This window comes from Protopterus annectens, chromosome 8.part0, assembly GCF_019279795.1.
Source record: "Protopterus annectens isolate FY-2018-M chromosome 8.part0, PAN1.0, whole genome shotgun sequence".
In the NCBI taxonomy this organism is placed as follows: domain Eukaryota; kingdom Metazoa; phylum Chordata; order Ceratodontiformes; family Protopteridae; genus Protopterus; species Protopterus annectens.
The window spans coordinates 1,873,695,625-1,873,718,411 of NC_056741.1; the positions used below are offsets into that span (position 1 = coordinate 1,873,695,625).

Genomic DNA, 22,787 nt, shown 5'->3' on the forward strand with positions numbered 1-22,787 from the left:
AAAGCCGAATTGGGTAGGATCCAGTGTTTGGAGGTTCCCAATGTCTTTGTTTATGAGTTTCATGATGATATGCTCCATAGCTTTGCAGAACAGGCTAGTCAGGCTTATAGGGCGATAGTTTCCGGGGTCCGTTGTGGCACCACCTTTGTGGAGTGGGACCAGTGTTGCTGTACGCCATTCCTTGGGTACATATCCTATAGTAAGGCTGAGATTGAACAGTGACTTTATGTGAGGGTTCGCTTCTTCTTGGAGTTCGTGTAAGACGCAGCCCAGGACACCATCTGGTCCCATTGATGCTGTGTTTTTTGCTTTGGAGAGGGCAGCTCTCACCTGTGCATCTGTGATGTCAGGGAGGCTACACTCTGTTGGGATAGACATTTGCTCTTTTGGGGGGGAAGGGGGGGAGAAGTTTGCACTGAACCTGTCTGCCAGGATGTTGGCAATGTCTGTGGGTTCAGTGTATTTTTTGTCATTTTGAACTAACTCAGAGCATGTCTGGGAGTTGCCACCCAGGTTCCTGACATAATTAAAGAAGGCCTTGTGATTATCTTTAACATCTTGTGCAATTTTCCTTTCGAACCTGGCCTTAGATGATTTTATGAGGGATTGTAGTTTCTTGCTAGTACTGATCAGAGATGCCTTCCCTTTTTGGGATTTTGCTCTATCATGTAGTAGCTTCCTCCTTCTGTTGTATAGCTTATTTATGGCTGGGGTCCACCAAACAGGTCTCCTGCCTTTGGAGGAATGAGTCTTGGTTTTATTTGGGATAGCATGATCCATGCATTCCTGTAGGTGTCCATAGAAAGCATTTGTAAAGGATTCTGCGGTTTGGGACATATTTTCCACTGGCCTGGGGGCTTTTAAGGATTCCACCTCCTTTTTTTTCTCAAAGTTTGCTTTTGAGAAGTTCTTCACTGTGGTTTCCTTGGCTAGGGGTAGGGATGGGATATGGATGTCCAGTGAGATTAATTTATGGTCAGATCTTACCAATGAGGGCTATACCTCTGGTATGGAACATAGAGTCCCCATGTTGGTGATGATCAGGTCCAATATGTTTTCCCCTCTTGTGGGAGTGGTGACCAGTTGTTCCCTAGCATTTGAGTTTATAAATTCTAGGAACCGTTGGGCGAGGGTGTTGGGGCTTGAGTAGTGCTCCCAGTCTATATTTGGGTAGTTGAAGTCATCCAATATAATGGTGTTTGGAGAGACCTTCATATTCTCCAGTGTTCTCAGGAAAGCCGAGTGGGGTTCCTGAATTTGGGAGGGTGGTCTGTAGCAGGCTACAAACTGAAAGGCAGTTTTCCCACTGTTAGTTGCACATGGATGGTCTCTGATGCTTCATGCAATGCCATTAACCTGGAGGTGTCTTTGATGAATATGGATACTCCACCTCCTTTTGTGGTTCTGTCTGAGTTTTGGGGCCAAAATGCATGGTATGAGGTATAACCTGGTAGTGCTGGGGTGCTCTCAGAAGCCTTGAACCAGGTTTCTGTTACTGTACAGATATCGATATTCTCCATACTGAGGAGAGCCTCGAGTGCATGCATCTTGAGGTTTAGACTTCTGTCATTGAGCAGCATTACCCTTAGTTTATTTTTCTTTGTGTTGTCTATGGAGGTGGGTTTGTCTTTTGAGCCTTGCCTAAAAAAGGCACTATGGGGGTGGCAAGAGCCTTAGCCTGTATTTGAAAGCCCAGGGGTGACAGGTGCAAGCCGTCCCTAGCGAAGCAACGTGGCTTGTCGAGCATGTCATCCCAGGCTGACAGACACTGGATCCCCTTTGATACCAATACTTTAGCCAATTGTTAAAATTGATCATTTTGTCTTTATACTGTGGCATCGTTCTTGGTGAGGGTAAGATGCTACTCAAGGTCAGGGTCATACCGGCCTGGGCTACATGATCAGAGAGCTCCTCTATGTCTCTTTTCATGTAGTCCAAGGAGGTATGTCTCAGGTCATTCACACCAGCATGGACAATGACGGAGTCATATTTGTACTTGCTTTGGAGTGACCTGAGTGCTTGTGTTATGTGGTGGATCCTGGCACCCGACAGGCAGCTTACAGTGACCTTCTCCTTGTTCAGCCTGGTGAGTGGGACGTCAGTGTGTCTGACAATAGAGTCACCTATTACAAGTGTATTAGGTGTGTTGTTTAGCCTTAAGGGCTGTGATTGTGTGGCACACTGACTTTGTCCACTATGTGATACGTGGGTATTGTTGTGGGGTAGCGGTTGCTTGGATGTCTGCTTTGGAGGTGTCTGCTGCTTGGGCAGATTTTTATTTAGAGCCTCCAAGTATGTTTTTGTGTGTTTATGTGTTTGGTTTTCTGTTGCGATAGGTCTATGTGAGACTGGATTTGTGGTGTGTTTGGTTACCTTCTCCTCCTGACTGACTGCATCAGTATTGGGTTGAGAGAGCTCAGCCTCCAGTTTGGCTATATAGTTGCATCTCTCACATATATTTGACCTTGTTGGGAGGAGGAGAGGGTGGTCTGTGTACATAAGGCAGTTGTAACATTGCCTCAAGATTGCCAGATTCACCAGCTGGACTGGACAGTAAACCCGAAACTGACTTTTGTACATGCCAGAATAGTATAAGGAACTACTTTTTGACTGATCAAAAAGGACCAATAGGGAGCCAAGTACTTAAAGGGAGTATAAGAGGGTGTAGTGCTTTAGTTTATTAGTGTTTACTTATAAGATTATTTATACGAGCAACTGCATGGCTTTAGAATGAAAATAGAGTGCTTACTTTGAGATTTAGAACAGCTCTAAGGGAAAAAGTGAAGAGCAGACTTTGTGGATCCAGGAATAGTTTAAACCAGTTTAAGCTGCGCTATGCGCAAAATCATGCAAAACCGCACAAATGCGGGTTCTAAAGCAGGGAAACTGAAAGAGATAGGAACTGACCCAGAGCGGCCAACAAGCTACTAGTTTCAGGGCTGAGACCACTCCTCCAGGGACAGATAGGCTGCTCAAAGCTCCCCACTCTCACTGGTGAACAGAGAAGCTTCCTCCTATCCAAGTAAGGATATGGGCAACACAGGAAACTATACCACAGTCAGGAATTCAGCAAAACCTGAAATCTGGACTAATCTAGTTCAGCAAAGGCGGGAAAAGAGAATATTTTTTTTTTGTTTTGTTTTTTTCAGGAAACAGCAGAAAAACACACAGAAAACATTGTATATGTTATAAACAGGCTAGCGCACTTTAGTGTGTATCCTACAACAGTTATACAGTACAAAAATGGCTTAAATTGATATAAAACAAGTGCAAAAACTGTAAAAAGCAGAAGGCAAATGCAATTTAAACTTTTTAAAGCACAGATTAGTTAGAAATTTGCTTTTTAGGCGGGAAAAGGCAGTCCGAGCAAAAAAACAGAGAAAAAATACTTAAATCTGGAAAAGTCTCTCTTGGATCTCTCTGTTGCCTGTATCACTCTGCAGGACACAACGAGGAGCTGTGCGGAGTTGTATACAATAACAAACTTTTTAAATCACAGATTCGCTAAAAAAAACTGGCGTTTTAGGTGGAATTAGTTAAGACAGTAAGAAAAGCAGAAAAGTGATACTTAATCACTCCAAAGTCACTCTTTTGTCTCTCTGCTGCTGTAGACCCTGCAGAACACCTGGAAGGCACTTGCTGAGCAGAATACAAGCAACAACTGTGCAAATGAGGTTTTTATAGCAGGGAAGTGAAAGAGATAGAAATTAGCACAAAATGGCCAATAAACTACTAACTTCTGGGCTGAAACCACTCCTCCAGGGACAGATAGGCTGCACAAAGCTCCCCTCTCTCACAGGTGAACAGAGAAACTTCCTTCTATCCAAGTAAGGTAATGGCAATGCAGAAACTTGTAACACAACCCTGGATTCAGCAATAACCTGAAAACTGGACTATACTAGTTCAGAAAGGAGGGAAACAAGTATATATATATTTTTTCAGAAAATAGAGCAGATACAATCAAAATTATCCCAAAAAGGCCAATAAACTACTAACTTCTGGGCTGAAACCACTCCTCCAGGGACAGATAGGCTGCACAAAGCTCCCCTCTCTCACAGGTGAACAGAGAAACTTCCTTCTATCCAAGTAAGGTATGGCAACACAGAAACTTGTAACACAACCCTGGATTCAGCAATAACATGAAAACTGGACTATACTAGTTCAGAAAGGCGAGAACAAGTATATATATATATATATATATATATATATATATATATATATATATATATATATTTTTTTTTTTCCCCCAGAAAATAGAGCAGATACAATCAAAACAACACTTTACCCAATTAACCAGTTAAAAAGCTTAAAATTGAGCCCTGTTCCAGCAGTCTTCAATCAGACAAGTTCTAACTGCACAGTCCTGCCACTAGGGTACAGAGAAACCTTCTCCAAAAAAGACGGCCTGAGTCAGTGCACAAGTCATACAAACAAAGCTAGATCCAGCCGGCCTGAATGTAGTCTATGCTACAGCAAATAAGGTGTACCGATTTCAGAAAGAAACAGTATAAGTAAGCATGCACAATAAGCCTTTAACCAGAAATTCCCAGCTCAGAAGGGCAGAATCTAGCCTCTCCTCCTACAAGAGTGCAGACCACAAACCTTCTTAATGTAAAATAACTGGCCTGAAGCCCAAGTCCTTAACATAGAACTAATACACTTTAGAATAACAGACACTGAGCCTTCAATCAGCAGTTCCCAACTTAGAAGGATGTATACTACCTGTCCTGCCACAACAGTGCAGACCACAAGCCTTCTTAATGTAAAACAACTGGTTTGAAGCCCAAGTGCTTAAACCAAGGGCCTTAGAATAACAGTTACAATTTAATCAGGCTAGTAACAAGCAGTAATAAAGGCAGCAGAATAAATTTAATTGAGTACTTTTAAAAGAGGCAAAAGCAAAATAGGATAATAAAGTATGAAGAAACACAAATACAGTAAGGCAGATGAAGTGCAAATTTTTTTTTTGAGATGAAGGAAACAGAGCAGATTAAGATACTATAGGGGAATGCCCTTCCCAAGTGCTTTCTCTGTACACCGCAGAGGAGATGGGACTGGTAAGAGTATCCAAAATCAAAATATGATCTCACTACTCAGTTGAATGAGCGAATGAGATGGGTCCAGGAGGAGTGTGCAAAAAGAGATTTACAGCAGGGGCGGGCACTTCCAAAGCCACCAAGATTAACACCACAGCAAGAAACAGGGTAGGGGGGTGGGGAACTAACTGCAGAGATTCAGAGACACAATATTTACTGAATCCAAGACACACAATATTTACTCACTCAAATCTTAAATAAGTACAGAAAATATACTTAAATCAGCTTGTGTCCAGTTGATATATGCAGACAAGTCTCAGTAGCCAGCAACTCGATTTAAAATGATTACTAGAAATGTAACCAACACAGATTTTAATGCTAGCAGAAACCCCCAAGCTAATTAACACTAACAAAGGAATTTCAAAGCAGTCTAACAACTTTCATTGAGCTCAGATGGCTAACTGCAGAGATTCAGAGACACAATATTTACTGAATCCAAGACACACAATATTTACTCACTCAAATCTTAAATAAGTGCAGAAAATATACTTAAATCAGCTTGTGTCCAGTTGATATATGCAGAATATGCCGAATAGGAGGGGTCCTAGGTCTGAGCCCTGGGGAACACCACTTGTAACCGGTTTAGAGTCAGACCTAGCTTCGCAACTCTTACCATGTGGGTTCTGTCCATGAGCCAGTTGGCAACCCATCTCATGATGTAGGAGTTTATGTTCAGGCTGGTGAGCTTGTCTATAATACCTGAGTGGGGAATGGTGTCAAAGGCCTTTGCGAGGTTTAGGTAGGCTGTGTGGACCACTTTTCCCTGGTCTATAGCCTTGGTAACTGTCTCAAAGAAGTCCATCAGGTTTAGAAGGCATGATCTGCCCTTAACAAAGCTGAACTGGGTAAGGTCCAATGTTTGGAGGTTCCCAATGTCTCTGTTAATGAGATTCATGATGATGTGCTCCATAGCTTTGCAGACTACACTAGTCAGGCTTATAGGGTGATAGTTCCTGGGGTCCGTTGTGGCTCCACCTTTGTGGAGCAGAATAACTGTTGTTGTGCACCACTCTGTGGGCATGTAGCTTGTGGAGAGGCTGGGTTTGAACAGTGTGTTTAGGTGGGGGGTTAGTTCATCTTTGAGCTCGTGTAGGACGCAGCCTGGGACACAGTCCGGTCCCATTGACGCTGTGTTTTTGGCTTTAGAGAGGGCTGTTTTAACCTGAGTGTGTGTGATTTCAGGGGCACTACATTCTTCTGGTATAGTTATGGGCCCTTTTGGGGGTAGGAGGGGATGAAGTTTGCACTGAACCTGTCTGCCAGGATGTTAGCTATATAGGTCAGTTCAGTGTATTTTGTGCCATTCTGCATTAACTCCGAGCAGATCTGAGAAATGCCACTTTGATTCTTGATATAGCTAAAGAATGCCTTGTGGTTATCTTTGTAGTCCATAGCAATTTTTCTTTCGAAGCTCACTTTGGATGATTTTATGAGGGATCGTAGTTTCTTGCTGATACTGATCTGGGATGTCTTCCCTTCTTGGGATTTTACTCTTTTCTGTACTAGATTCCTCCTTCTATTGTATAGCTTGTTTATGGCAGGTGTCCATCAGACTGGTTCCCTTTTCTTGGAGGAGTGAGTCTTGGTTTTGTTTGGGATAGCACAATCCATGCATTCTTTTAAGTGCCCGTACAGTGCATTAGTAAAGGATTTTGCAGCTTGGACAGCGTTATCCTTTAGCATGGGGGCTTTGAAACTTCCCACCTCGGTCTTAAGTAACGTGAAATTTGCTTTTGAAAAGTTTTTCAAAGTGGTTTCTTTGACTGGGGGTAGTGGCAGAATGTGGATATCCAGAGTGATTAGCTTATGGTCACATCTAACCAGCAAGGGGTTGACCTCTGGTGTGGAATACTGGTCGCTCATGGTGGTGATGACCAGGTCCAATATGTTGTCACCTCTAGTGGGGGTGTTGACCAGTTGATCCAGGGCACTTTAGTTTATAAATTCTAGGAAATGTTGGACAAGGGAGTTTGTACTTGAGTAGTTCTCCCAGTTAATGTTTGGGTAATTGAAATCACCAAATATCAGGGTGTTTGGTAAGACCTTTATGTTTCCCAGTGTTTCCAGGAATGCAGAGTGAGGGTCCTGGGACATGGTGGGTGATCTGTAGCAAGCTATAATTTGAATAGCAGTTTTGCTCTTTGTTATTTGCACGTGGATGATCTCTGAAGCATCGTGCTGTGCCACTAACCTGGAGGTGTGGGTTTCCTTTATGAATATGGATACTCCCCCGCATTTTGTATTTCGGTCCGGGTTTTGTGGCCGAATAGAGTTGCAGTCTGGTAGTGCTGGGGTGCTCTCTGGAGCCTTAAACCAAGTTTCTGTTACTGCACATATATAAATTTCCTCCATACTGAGGAGTGCCTCGAGTGCATGCCTTTTGAGGTTTAGACTTCTGGCATTGAGTAGCATTACCCTCAGTTTTACTGTTACTTGTGCTATTTATGGCAGTGGGTTTGTCTTTTGAGTCTTGCTTAAAAAAGGAATTATGGGAGTGGCAAGTGCCTAGGCCAGTATTCAAAAGCCTAAGGGTGAAAGGTGCAAGTCATCTCTAGCGAAGCAGCTTGGCTTGTCGAGCATGTCATCCCAAGCTGACAGACAGTGGATCCCCTTTGAATCACTTACATCTACTTATCTTGTCATCTTTCCTGTTTGTCTTGTATTTTGTATTGTAACTACTGACCTTCTTATTTTACTGCTTGTTTCATGTACTTTTGGAGCTTTTCTCCTCAGGTCTCTGCTGAAAAAGGGCATCTGCCCAGTCAGACCAACCTGGTTAACAAATGTCAAATAAACAAATAAATAAATAAATAAATATATAAATAAATAAATAAGTACCAGGAATGATTGTCAGTGTTAATCCTTTACCTCAAGAAGATTATTTAGAACTCTAGACTCCCAACTCCTCAACAAAAAATGTGAGAATCAAAAATAAATAAATAAGTAAACATCTTTGGCATTCCTGTAACTGGAGCATGTTACTTGCTACAGCTGTAACCGTTTCTACATGCTGAGTGCTTCAGCCATGTGTGCAAATGCAGTATCAGCATTTATTTATCCTTGTTGTTTCATTAGTACTGCACTCATGCATCATCAGCACCTGCTAAATCCGCCTCCTGACAGTTTGTGCCTAGTGCAGCCAGATCCTTCTCCCCACCTTACATAAAATGCTGTGACTCAGTACTATGATAAATCTGAAATTTGGGCAGAAAAGGAAGTATAGTACTGTTAGTATATGACTTCTTTATTAACATCTGATTAACATATATCCACAACTTCAAAAATCAAATGTCAACTAAGATGAAAAAAAGAAGGAAAAACAAATTGTATTTCCTAGGAAGGTAACCACCCACAGCTACCATGAAGTAGGCACCATCCTTTACACATCTTAACTTTATCATTCTAACTGTAAGGTTACTGTACATCACTGAAACTGAAATTCCATAATGCAAAACACTTGGCTGATAAAGTGCTATAGACTATATTTTGCAAACATCGAATAACTAGGTATTGAAAAATTCAGCTTGAATAATATTTATAAACCCCTGAATAGAGTTCAGGAGATTGTTGGACACAGACAAAAATTTCAAAAACTTCATGAATAAAAGGAAGGTTGCAGATTTGGTGGCAGTTTTGAAGAACGTCAGGATTTAGAGGTATTTTCTTGAAGACAGGAGTCACCAAGTTCTCATATTAAGTGATGGTGAAAAATCCTTTCCTCATATATGTCCTAAGTAAATCATAAATAAAGGGAAATGTCCAAGACTGCATGCTGTAGAGTACAAATTCAAAAGGATGGTAATGATCTCCTCAAGCATCAAAACTTACATAAAAATAGAAGTTATGTCCTTACCATAACGTTCCATGTGGAGTGTTCATCTCGCCTTTGTTTTTACACCTGGGTTTGGAGCCGATCCTCGGCTCCGTGTCGGCCGCTTGGCAAAGCTCTGCATCGAGAAGAAGCTCGAGACCAACCTATCTCCCACAATTCCCCTCTGCCTTTACCTCAGATCTAGTTTGCAAACAAACCAGAACCCAACGGGAGTGAACATACAACATACATGCTAAGGCATAGCTGAAAAACAGCCATAACAACTGAGAGAAACAGAAGCGGGAGAACCAAACCAGACACCTAAACTGGATGTTCTTCCTGAGGGTGGGAGGGTGGGAATATAAGAACAAAGGCGAGATGAACACTCCACATGGAATGTTATGGTAAGGACATAACTTCTATATGTGAGAGTGTTCAATCTCGCCATTTGTTCTTACACCTGGGTAGCGTCCCTAGCTCCGTGATCCTGAGAAACTCACGGAAGAACGTTCCTGAGCACAGTGGAACCAAAGGTTGCCCTGTCCCTGGAAACCCTATCCACTTTGTAATGAGTAATGAATGTATGTGGTTTAGACCAAGAGGCAGCCGCACAAATAGTGTCCAATGGTAGGCGGGCCGCATGAGCCAGGGATGTAGATATTGATCTAGTAGAATGTCCTTTGGGCTTGACAGGTAAGCTCTGCTCAGAAGCAGTATAAACAAAAATAATACAATCGGATAGCCATTTGGAAAGGGTTTGTTTCATAACTGCCATGCCCTTTCTGATGTCCGCAAAGGCTATAAAGAGCTGATCTGTTTTTCTGTGATCCTTTGTTCTATCCAAGTAAAACCTGAGTTGTCTATGAACATCCAACTTGTGTAACATATATTCCAACTTATTGGAATGGTTCTTGAAAAATGTGGGAAGCTCAATGGACTGATTAATGTTATTGATGGAGCAAACTTTGGGAAGAAAGGATGGATTAGTGCGAAGAGATACTCTATCAGGGTGAAAGATCAAATATGGGTGTTTAACGGAAAGAGCTTGAAGTTCCGATACCCGTCTGGCTGATGTGATAGCTACCAGAAAGAGGGTTTTCCATGACAAAAACTCCAAAGAACAGGAAGAGGCTGGTTCAAAGGGTGGTAGCATTAGCTGTGATAATAGAAGGTTCAAATTCCATGGTGATGTAGGAATCCTGACTGGTGGCCTGATATGGAAAGACCCTTTTAGAAAGGCCTTACAAAGTCTATGAGCCATAATAGGCACCCCATTTTCTCCCACATGAAAGTTTGAAATGGCAGCCAATTGAACTCTCAAAGTGGCAGGAGAAGCTCCTTGGTGAAATAGTACGGATAGAAACTCCAAGACTCTGTTCAGTGGGTCTATTACGGGATCCAAATGTTGTGTAGTTGCCCAGTGTACAAAACGCTTCCACTTACTAGTGTAAAGTTTTGTAGTGGAAGCCTTATGAGAAGCAACTAGAATATTTTGAACTGCAGGGGAAAGTAGATCAGACCTGGCTAAGAAGGGAAGCGGAGCAGCCAAGCTGCTAGTCTGAGGGAGAGAAGCGACAGGTGGGGAGCCCTTGACGAGTGGGTCAGTAGATCCGGCTCCGGGTCTAGGATCCAGGGTTTCCGAATTTGGTGTGCCTGAAGAAAAGGAAACCAAATTTGACGAGGCCAGAATGGGGCAATGAGGATTATTGTCCTCTCCAGGTTGTTGGCTTTCTGTAGAAATTTTGCAATCAGAGGTATAGGAGGGAAGGCGTACAGGAGGCCCGGGGGCCAATCGTGAATCAGAGCGTCCCTGGGGACTTCCCCTGGAGGGGGTAATAGGGCAAAGTAGCTTCTGCATTTGGCGTTCATTGGAGACGCAAACAGATCGCAGTAAGGCTGGCCTCACTTGCGAAATATCTTGTCCGCAATTGTTCGTTTGAGGGACCACTCGTGAGGTAACAGGATGGCTCTGCTCAACCTGTCCGCTATGACGTTGGATAACCCCGGGATATGCATTGCTATCAGAAAGCGACCCGTGGACTCTGCCCATTGCCAAATTCTCATGGCCTCTCTGCATAGTTGATAAGACTTGGTTCCCCCTTGTTTGTTTATGTACCAGACTAAGGACATGTTGTCCAACTGAACTGCAATGGTCCCTAGAGGTAGAAGGGGAGAAAAGTGTTGCAATGCTAGAAACACTGCCCTCATCTCTAGAACATTGATTGTACTCCAATTTGGTCCATTCGCCTTGGACTGTCTGTCCCTGAAAGATGCCCCCCCCACCCTATCAGGGAAGCGTCCGTGGTCACCGTAGCTGTCGGCGTGGGTAGCACAAATGGTCGGCCGATGGAGAGATTGCAAGTCTGAAGCCACCAAGACAGGTGCGATTTGCAGATGTTCGTGATGTGAATTTTGTGTGTCAGGGGTAACTGTTGGAATGACCATTGTGCAAATAGCAGCCATTGAAGAACTCTCATGTGCAGTCTTCCCAAGGGTATCGCAATGAGAGAAGCTGCCATGAGACCCAAAACTTTCAGAACCAGTTTTGCTGGGGATTTTTTGGACAACAGGAGAAGAGATATATGATTTTGTAGAGAGGCTATTCTTTCTGGAGGAAGCCTTAGAATTAAGCAACGCGTATCCAATTCTGCTCCTATGAATGAGATATGCTGTGATGGCTGTAATACAGATTTTTCAAACTTTACGGAAATTCCGAGATGAACACAGAGTTCTAGTGTGTAATCCCTGGCCTGAATCAGTCGACGCTCTGTGGTGGCAGTAAGGAGCCAGTCGTCCAGGTACGGAAACACCTGGAATCCTAGGCATCTCAAGTGAGACGCTATCACTGCCATACATTTGGTGAAAACCCTGGGGGCTGAGGTCAGACCAAAGGGCAGGGCTCGAAACTGAAAGTGACTGGCTCCCAGCCGGAAGCGCAAGTGATCCCTGGATGCCCTGGCCATTTTGATGTGGTAGTACGCGTCCTTTAGATCTATTGAGCACATCCAGTCGTCCTTCTGTAAGAATGGAAGGATCGATTGAAGCGTGACCATCCGGAACTTTTCTTTCTTGACGATGGTATTGAGTTTGCTAAGGTCCAGAATTGGCCTCCAGTCCCCTGTCTTTTTTGGAACTAAAAAGAACCTTGAGTAAGTTCCGAATCCTCTTTGGTCCGGGACTGGTTGGATGACTCTTTTTTTCTAGCAGCTTTGAAATTTCTATAGCTGCAGGGTCTCGCAGATGGGGCAGTACATCTGGGAGTCTTTTCTGCGGAAATGGGGGTAACAGGAATGGAATTCTGTAACCTCTGGTAACAATGCTTTTTACCCAATTGTCTGATGTAAGACTTTGCCAGGCCTGAGGGTATAAAGCTAAGCAACCCCCGACTGCCTCCAGAGCAGGACAGTTGGGCCTCCTCTCAGGAGTGCTGGAAAGGTTTCCCAGGGAGTGTATCCCTGTCACCTTGGTTTTGCAGACCCCCTCTGCCGCCAGGGTGACGTCTTCCACCTCTGCCCCCCCCTGCCTCTAGAGGGGGCATCACCCTGTGTGCCTGGGAAAGAGCCTTGGGGTTTTCAAAACCACATTTTTCCACCACGTTGCCCTTTGGGGTACGGTCTGGATGGGGTGGAAAAATGGACTCCGACAGCAGACAGAGTCTTTCCCTCTTGCTCACACCGGGTAAGGGTCTCCTTTACTTTTGGGCCAAAGAGAGTGGCACCGTCAAATGGGGCGTTAGTAAAGGAAGACTTGAAGGCTTCTGCAAAGGAACATAAGTGCATCCAGGATTGTCTACGAAGAGCAATCGCTAAAGCCGCAGCCCTACTCGATCCTTCGGCTGCATATGAAATGAGCCTCATGGACGAGTTCACAATAGATGTAAGGGTATTGAGTTGTGCTGTAACTTTCTCTGAGACAGCAGCATCTGTAGTACCCTGGAGGGTATCTCCCAACTCTTTGATTAGATCCCTCTGTAACTGTGTGAAATGGGTCAAATAGTTCAGCGATCGCATGGAAAAAGCCGCTGAACTAAAAATGCGCTTCCCATACCTGTCCATAGTCCTAGAATCTCTGTTAGGCGGATGGACAGATGAGGAAGATTCAGACATCTCCTTTTTAGTGGCCGCTGCCACCACCATAGCGTCCACTGGAACTCCTTTTGTGAGATAAGCCTTGTCTTGAGGGGCAGTAATATATTTATTAGGCTTTCTAGGGACTGGCTCCACTGTGTCAGGTGTCTCCACGCCCTTGAGCAATCAGTTCCATCAACTCATCAAGGCGGAGTGACCCAGGAGGAAGAAGGGCGAGCACCGTATGCCTTCAGCAAGACTGACTCATCCTCAGAAGGGGTAGGGCTTGCCAATCACCTCTCTGTTTTAGGATCTCCAGGATGTCAGAAAAGGAGACATCCTCTGAGGGTGATTTCGGGGACCCTTCTGACTCATCTAAGTCAGTGTCCGATGTCAAGGATTCTTGTGGAGAATCCAAGTGTCTCCTCTTACACAACCTTTTCCTCGGAACTTCCTCGGGGGGGCATCTGATGAAGCCTCCGAGGAAGAGGGGGCTCCCTCTGGGGGCGGCTGAGACACCGGTGCTCGATGCTTTGACGTAGCCGTGGGTGCAGAGGAGGATAATGGACCTTTATGGGAAGAAGAAGCTGTTTCTGCTGAAGTGGTTGTCTGAGTCGACAACACCTTCCACATGAGGTCGAAGGCCCCCAGGTCCCGAGTCGAGGAATCCCTCGGTTCCGAAGAAAGCGGAGGGATCCCCGAGATGGAGACCGAGGGCATCGACCCCGAGGACGGAGCCGAGTCGATCCGAGCCGAGGCACCGAGAGGGAGAGTCAGAACCGAAACATCGGTCCGACTCTCGGTCCCCGAACCAAGGATGGATCGTCGGCTCCGCGACTCCGGTAATGGGTCCGTCGGAGTCGAGGTGAACGGTGCCGACCGAGAGAAGGACGGTTCCAGCACCGAGGGCTCCACGATCATCAGATCAGCCTCTCCCGGCTCCGAAGACTGAACAGGTCTCGGGGGAGGAACAGATGGAGATAAGGGAAGACCTTCGAGTCTCGACACCAACTGGGAAGAGACTGAGATGAGTTTGGACAAGGCCGTATTCTCCATTAATTTCTGCACCACGCAGTCTACATCGGTGTCGGAGAGGGGCCTAGAAGAACGTGTTGAAGGAATCGAAGACGGAGCCAACCTCAAGAGCACAGGAGGTGGAAGCTCCGTCACCGGTTCCAAGACTCGAGGCTCGGTAACAGACAAAAGTTCAACACTTGGCCCCGAGGTCTGTGGAACCGGTGAGCGAACTTTAAATGAAGAGCTCGGAGCTGATGACATGGGCTCCGATGTCTTCGATTCCTTCAAGGATTTAGATGTCTGGTCCGATGCATCCAGAGCCTCTTGGAATGCAGGCTTCAAAAGGCCTCTATCCATGAGTTTCATGCGCCTATCTGTCATGACCCTTCCACTGAAAGAATGACAAATGGAGCAGTCTTCTTGCAGATGGAGAGGGCCAAGACAGTAGACGCAGGAACTATGGTTGTCTGTGACAGACATTTTCTGTTCACATTGGCACCGTTTGAAGCCTGACTTAGCTTTCTCAGACATAATAACAATAAAAGTCAAATCCTGTAAGACTATACAGCACACAGTCTTGAACAGGCAGTAACAGCCAACAATAATGTCAAATCCAGTAAATTCAGTCAAATCCGGTAGTTTGTCAAATCCAGTAGTAGTTTTATAACTTATATAAGTTCTATAAGTCTTATAAGTTTTATAAGTTTAGAGGGTGGGGTAAGCCCCGAGGGAACTAACTTATTATATATATATATATATATATATATATATATATATATATATAAAAAAATATATACGTACTCGAAGAAAGCCCTCGACTCACTACACACACACACACACAAAACATAAAGGTAACTAGAAGAAAAAATTATCTAAAAATGTTAGATAAAAGTAATCTTATCTGTCAGGTGGTCCGAGCTCATCAAAAATGATGCGAACGTTGCAGCGGCAAACTAGATCTGAGGTAAAGGCAGAGGGGGATTGTGGGAGATAGGTTGGTCTCGAGCTTCTTCTCGATGCAGAGCTTTGCCAAGCGTCCGACACGGAGCCGAGGATCGGCTCCAAACCCAGGTGTAAGAACAAACAGCGAGATTGAACACTCTCACATCCAAATGTTTCAAAACCAAGACCACAAGTTCTTTGGATGCACTAGGAACAATCTCAGGAGATAGGGAATCAATCTTATCAACAAAAACATTCAGGAATCTTACAGTCAGGAAAATGTTGAAGTTTTCCAACTGATAAGACAGGCTGTGCTTCCCAGCCCATTCACCATCTGACAAAACAAGAGTAGGTAACTTAGATGCAGCTCTGCTACAGCCAGCAAATAATATTGATTTTGTTTGAGAAATCTCAGATTAGTAGATTAAAGGGGAGGTATTCTGCTTGCTTTTCTGAAGGCAAGTTCTCCCATTACCTATATTACAGCCAGTGTCCATTTCTGTTTGGGCAATTCAGCTTAAGAACACACTACAGCTGTATGGGCCAACAGTATATGAAATATGGCACAGGTAATAGCAGTGCTAGAAACCACAACCAACTGACCAAGATTATTTGCACTGCTCCCCATAGGAAGCCAGCAGAGGGTATAAATCAGATTTCCATACTAAATATTACTTACAGTATGTTGTCATAGTTTATTTGTTCAAGTATAGGTTTGATAAGGCACCTGGAATGCAAACTGGGCCAGGGAGTAGTCAAACAAAGAGAGATTGGTTTAATACCAAATCAGAGTTCATAACATGGAATATCAAGCACCAGTGAGTGACCATTATAATAAGCTAAGGTGGTAATCATTTGAACAATCCTAAATCCCTGTATAATATAAAGATGTTCCTTACTAAGAGCCATAGACTGATCATTAACCCAAATACAGACATCTAAAACCACAGTGAGCCAAAATGAGTCAATGAGGAACTTGTTGACCCTCCTGTGAGAATATTTTCGCACAGCATGACAGATGGCAGATTAGGATTATGTAGTTTTCTCCTGCACCCATTAAATACTCTAAATGATGATGGCAAGTTCTCTGGGTCATATAAATTTTTGTTTTAAAGTAGGTACCAGCCCTCTTTTCTCATCTATGATCTTGTCCCATCTAGGATATTGACCTTTTCAGATACTGGGGAGGGGGTGAGTTCTGCAGCTGCTGAGAAAGGAACAAAGTTCTGGCCCAAACAGGTCTCCGTTACGAATGCACACTTAACATTACACAACAGATAATCCAGGCTTGTTATGAATGGATTCATACATGTATAATGCACCTTCCACAAGACTAATTGAAAATACGTCCAATCAGCCTGCAATTTCAAACAGAAGCCTTTGATATATATCATGTAGACAAGATGATCGAAAGCCAGAGTTTCATGATTGTAAAATAAACTTCCTCTGAAATAAAGCACTAAAGATACACTCTAAATCTTAGTGGCTGTAGATAAAAGTTCAATGAAACCCAATAATATAATTGCGAAACCACATACCAGCAAGTGGGGCATCCTGCCATAACATGGTCCCCTGGACAGGTTCTTTGCCATCTTTATAGACTGCTATGTAGGCTGTGTAAGGTGAGATGACATTGGATTCAATACTAATTTTGGTTATTTGGTCAATGATATCCAGAGTTGGATATTGGTCCATGCAATCAGGTTGACTTTTTATCAAAAGTTTTGCAGCCATGTAGTGTATAGATAAGCTGAAACAAAACAATAGCAAATAAGTTGTTCATTCATAGTGAATGTGGATCAGAATGAGTAACAACATATGAATTGGCAGTCAGTAACAGGAATGAAAAATCATGAATTATGCAGACATTTTTTGTTTGTATAAAAACAGAACACTATATAGAAAGCAGCCCAATGAAACTATCCTGATATTCAAACTTTTTGTTTTCAAAGGAAATCAGCAGAGGGTACAGATCAGATTTCTATCCATAGCATTAATTAAGCTCCTGTATTTTATTTGTTTAAGACTGGGTTTGACAAGGCACCCTTAATGCAAACTGTGTAGTCAGACAAAGAGACTGGTTCAATACCAAGGCAAAGGTCTTCACATTGAAAATCATTTGCAGTGAGTGACCATCAAGACCATGTAGTATATGAACTAATACAGATGGATGGATAGATAGATAGATAGATAGATAGATAGATAGATAGATAGATAGATAGATAGAGATAGATATGGGTAGCACTATGGCACAGCAGCTAGTGTTGTCACCTCACATCAAGAGGTTCTTCGTTTTGATTCCTGCCTGGGGTTCATTCTGTTTGGAGACTGTCCCCTCCCTTTGTTTGTATAGGTTTTCTCCAGGTGTTCTGATATCCTACCACATTCTAAAGAGATGCAATAGGTAGACTGGACACTTTAAATTGGCCATTGGCTCGAGATGATTATCAGTGTTGAAGTAACACCCCAACCCCATGTGCAAAAATTGGAGAAAGGGATTGTGCATAGATGGATGGACATAGCTAGACAGGAGTACTGCCCTCCATTAGAGCATAGAACACACATGAGTTCCTAGATACTTTCCAGGGATTCACTTTATAATCCCAAAATACTGAAATATCGAATTTTAGCATCTCGAGACTATAAAGCCAAAAATTCACAAACCCGAAACCGCAAAACTGCAAAATTCAAAACCATGACTGTCAAAAAAGACAATACACCACACAAACACAAATACACCTACCTCCCGACACTACAACAAACCATATCAACACACAAACACAACAAAACAAACACACCCACCGACCCTTCCTATAAAAAGGGGGAGCAAGCCCCCTGCACACCACACCCCCCTACTTATATATACTAACTCCGAGGTCGCACTAAAAACCAAAAAACAGAAAACCCACCACCAGACATTCTACACCCCCCCCCTTGCACAAACACACATCACATACATACAAACACCACCACTCTCAACACATATACTCTCACACTCTTACCTACCTACCCTAACCCACACCTAAAACTCCTCAACACACTCAGATACACACAAACCCTCCCCAAAACCCTTAAAATAAATCACACTTACTTAACATGCCATCACTACTGTGGGTTTGACATTTCCGGTTTCGATATTCTGCAGTTTTGAGCAATTGCTGTTTCGAAACTTTGGTCTCGAGATACTGAAATTCGAGATTTCAGTATTTTGAGATTGTAAAATATTTCTCTTACCAGGATATTGATCTGTCAGGATATTACGTAGCCTAGCCTTACATTCCCAGTGGAAGTTTTTAGCTATTATATTTTGCATGTAAATAACTTAACTCATTACTGTGTTCTGAGAACTGATGACCAAGTGGCCATAAAACTGAAATGAATACCTTTGAGGCTAATTTCTGGGGAGAGAATCTTTAATAAGAAACTCCCTGCTACATACACCTTGCCATAGACAAATGTGAATATACTTTACAAATTCTAACTGCTAGAACATTTATTTTCATTCAATAAATCTCAATGCTATCCAGGAACTGAGTGATAATCTCCTATTAGTAAGGGCATGCACCAGTAAAATCTTGAGCATATCTAAACAATCCTAACTTTGTTTGTGATTTACTGTGGAGTTGACTGGCAAGAGACGTTTTATTCAGATTTATGCTTTATTTGTTATCAGTGTTTGTAGGTAAGAAGGGATAGCTTGTTAAGATTTACTTTCATTCATACTTTGTTGTTTTACCTTTAATTTCACTGTTGAGGAATTGCAACTTTTGTCTGGCTTGTAGAACTATATGGTCAGAACAACTTTACTGTACTTACTTTAGTATTCAGTTGTATATTGCTCATGTGATTTTTTTTTTTGTCATATAAGTTGATTTAGGGTCTTTTTAAATTCTGTGATTACTGATTTTGATTATTCTTTTTTTTTACAATATTGTATTTGTTTGAAGCTGAATAAGGATTCCTTAAATGAGTATGCAATTAATGATTTGCTACTGCACAAATATCTTGTACAGTGTAATAAATGTTATGCATATTTAAAGGTAACAGCTGATAATACTGGTGATCTGTGTTCCTCGTGTCAAAAGTCGGATGATTTGCTTGCATTATTAGAAGTAATACATTTAGACTTAATAATGATGACTGCATGGACTGGTAAAATAAATAATGTTAGGCAAAGAACAAATAGAACGCATTTAGGAAACGAGGCATCTATTGCCTGCAAAGATCATTAATCCCCTATGAAACAAGACAATGTCCCTAACAACTCTGGAATTCTGGATGCAAGTATTCAGCATCTGAGGATCTGGTTTGTTTAAAAGGAAACGCAAGAAGAAAAAAAGGAAGTTCTCAACAAATAAACAAGGAAAAGAAAGAACATGATTAGTGACTGTAAAGTAAAGAGAATACGTACTAAAAAGGATACTGCTTTGTTATGTAACACACAGGTTACAGGGAACGATAATATTTACCTATCAGAAAACCTTTAGTCTACAGAAAAGAGAATCATTTTTCCAAAACAGAAGGTAGAAAAATGAGGCAGGTGAAAAGGAAGAAACTGAAGAACATTACTGTAACAAAAAAAGAAGAGAAAAGACAGATGTTGACTACATGGCTCAAGCTGTGGATTTACAACACCAGCTGGATGAGAATTTAATACACAATGAAAACAGTGGGATTAATAAGACTAATGGTGATGAAGATCTATCCTTCATAACAATTGATAGAGCAGAAATTATTGTATTAGAAGCTGAAGATTCTTCAGAGATGGCCAGCAAAAATATTCTTGTAGTTGGAGATTCAACTATTAGAGGAACTGATACTTATAGTTGCAGAGAAGATAATGAACATGGGAATAGTGTTATGCTTGCCAGGACCAAAAATAGAAGATGTAAGACAAGCCTTAACACCTTAATGTAAGGAAGTACAGATCTGTTTTTATTCATCTTGGTACAAATGATGTCATCTGCAAGGATTGTCTGACTGTTAGTAGGGAAGTGACAGTCCTCTTAGATAGTATATTTTGTACTGGTGTTAAGTTGTATTTTTCACAAATCGTCTATAGAAAGGATAGTCAGGTCACTGTGAATGAAAATAATTTTTGTGTAAATATATACATGGAAAAAATGTCCTGTTTTAAAAAATGGAAATGTGTAGAGCATCCGATCTTTGTTTTGGGCACACGTGTTCAGACAGGATGGCATGCATTTGTCAAGATCACTGAAGGGAATTTTTGCAGCAGGTATTTTGCAATATTTGACAAACACTAGGCAGGATTTTTACCAGGTCAAAAATGTAACAGTTCACAGATAGCAATGTTTGATACTTCTCTGATGATTGTTAATACTAGGGCCATTAATAGTAAACATTTATGTTGTTATTGTTTGTGAAACATGGTTAAAGAACAATGACTGGAAACCAGTTTTGTCAGGGTATAAAAGTTTTTACTGTAACAGACATTCTAGCAAACATCAGGTGCAGGTATTATGATAGGGATTAACAATGGTTATGAGACCTTTGATTATTACGTGTTCAGTGAAACATCAATACTATAAACTGTGTAACTGTGGCAATAAAGACAACCCTACTGCATATAACTATTAATGGAGCGTACAGACCACCAAAGTCAAGGGCAGATTACCTGGAGGAATTCATACATTTCTAGCATAAACCAGAGAAAGGAAGACTAATACTAGCTGGGGTCTTAAATTTTCCAGAAACGGACTGGAATAATATTGATTCAACATTAGTAAGGAAATTTTTTACAATGTATATTCAGGAACAACAATTGCTTCAGATTGTAAAAATACCTACCAGGGGTCAGAACATACTAGACATTGTTTGTGTTTCTAAAGAAATTACTGTTACTTCAAGTAAAGTTTTACCACCATTGATGTGCAGTGTTCATGGGGTTATGAAGGTTAATTTTTTGCCAGATAATTCTGCCAAACTGAAACCAATGTACAGAAGGTTAATTACAGATTATATGGAAGCAAAACAGTTACTATATACAACTAACTGGAGTAAAGTGTTCAGTGGAAAAACTGCAGATGGAATGGGGAAAGTTTTGAAAGAGAAATTGTTTGAGTGCAAAAAATCAAAAAGATGTCATCAGGGGGATATATTTCCATAAGAACAAGATATGTGATTAAGGTGAGAGACAAAAATATAAGAAATGGAAGAGAGGTCAAACTAAAACTTTGAAAACTGAAATGAACAAGCTGGACAAACAGATTAAGCATAGCGTGAGACAAGATCAAGAAAAAATTGAAGAAAATTTATATAAAAATATTGTGCATAATAGGAAACCTTTTTATAGAGACATAAGATGTGGAAGGAGTAAAGACACAAACTGATAAACTGTGGGCAGATTCTAAAATTTATTCTCAGACACAACAGATTGTACATATATTTACAAAATCTTATGCAAAACAGTTTGGCTCCACAAAAGGGGTGTTAAGTTGTCCTAGTAACATCCAGGTAAACCCAGATACTGAAATCACATTAGATTATACTGAAGAAGAACTGCACAAACTGGAGCCAAACAAAGCTTAGGAGGAGAAGGAATTAGTAACAATGACCTCAGAAAACTTCAGCAAGAACTTATGGTACCATTATTTCTATTATTCACTAGGTCATATAAATATGGGGAGATTCCTCAAGATTGGAGACAAGCGCTTATTAAACCCATCTTTAAGGAAAAGGGAAGGAGGACAAACCCAGAGTCATATAGACCCTTAAGTCTGCTTTCATGTTGTGGAAAAATAATGGAGAAGGTAAATATTGGATAGGCTGGGACTTGAAACCATATACCAGCATGCATATGTTGAAAACAGATTTATTACCACCTGTAAGAGGGTGTTCTATAACAATATAATAACCACTATGAATGAAAAATTGTGCTGTGATATAATTTATATAGATTTAACTTCAGCATTTGATAGGGTCATACACAAAACAATGATCAATAAATTAGTGCAACTACATATTGATGTACTCTTGATAAGATGGATAGTTGCATGGATTACAAATAGTACATGGCAAGTACCATACAGCAACTGTACAGGTAAAATCCTTGGGTACAGTCAGGGTGCCCCACAGGGCTCTGTCCTAGGCCCTTACTTATATAGATTGTAGCTTTCCAACCTAACTTTTTCATCTGAGGTGCTCTACAGTCTATATGCAGACGACATGAAGATGGGTAAACTGATTACATGTATTACAGATAAGGCATGTCTGCAAAATAACTTGACTAAATTGACCATTTGGGCACAGGAGAATAAAATACTGAAAAATACACCAGAAACTAAGCATATGAGATTTGGTAGACATAAAATGAAATGTGAATATTTAATACAGCAAACAGTGATTTAAACTGTAGACTCATTTAAGGATCTGAGTGTATGGGTAGACTCAGATATGAGTTTTTCTAATCAGATCAACCAATTGGTTAATGACAGTTATAGAACTATAGGTTATAGAAAAAGATTTATAAAGTCTAGGAAATCAAAAACGATGAAGTCATTGTTTATTAGTTACATTAGACCTTAACTTGAGTATGGAATAACAATATGGAAACCCTATAAGAAAACAAGCATGGGTAAACTGGAAAGAGTACAATGGAAATGAACTAGGGACATCCATAGATGTGAAAATGTAAGTTATTATGAGAGATTAATATAACTGAACTTCTATAGATATCTAAGAGGAGATCTTATTCAGGTACTGTATATATGGCATTTAGAGACTACTTCCTCTGGGAATGTTTGGGGTTATCAAAAAGTACTACAGAATCATCAAACAACATATGTAGAAGCTTCTATAGGAACAAGAAGTGTACTAACTGGTTCTCTGACA

General features: G+C 41.6%; 1 protein-coding gene across 1 annotated transcript in view; it reads right to left on the bottom strand.

Moving 5' to 3' along the window:
• The window catches only part of LOC122809691 (von Willebrand factor A domain-containing protein 5A-like), a 338,530-nt gene extending 321,851 nt beyond the window's left edge, over positions 1 to 16,679 (bottom strand). The window contains exon 1 of the mRNA XM_044081367.1: positions 16,472 to 16,679. Within this exon, the coding sequence (XP_043937302.1) occupies positions 16,472 to 16,667 (196 nt within the window). The 5' untranslated portion in view covers positions 16,668 to 16,679. The remainder of the gene's footprint in view (positions 1 to 16,471) is intronic.
• Between the last annotated feature and the right edge of the window lie 6,108 nt (positions 16,680 to 22,787).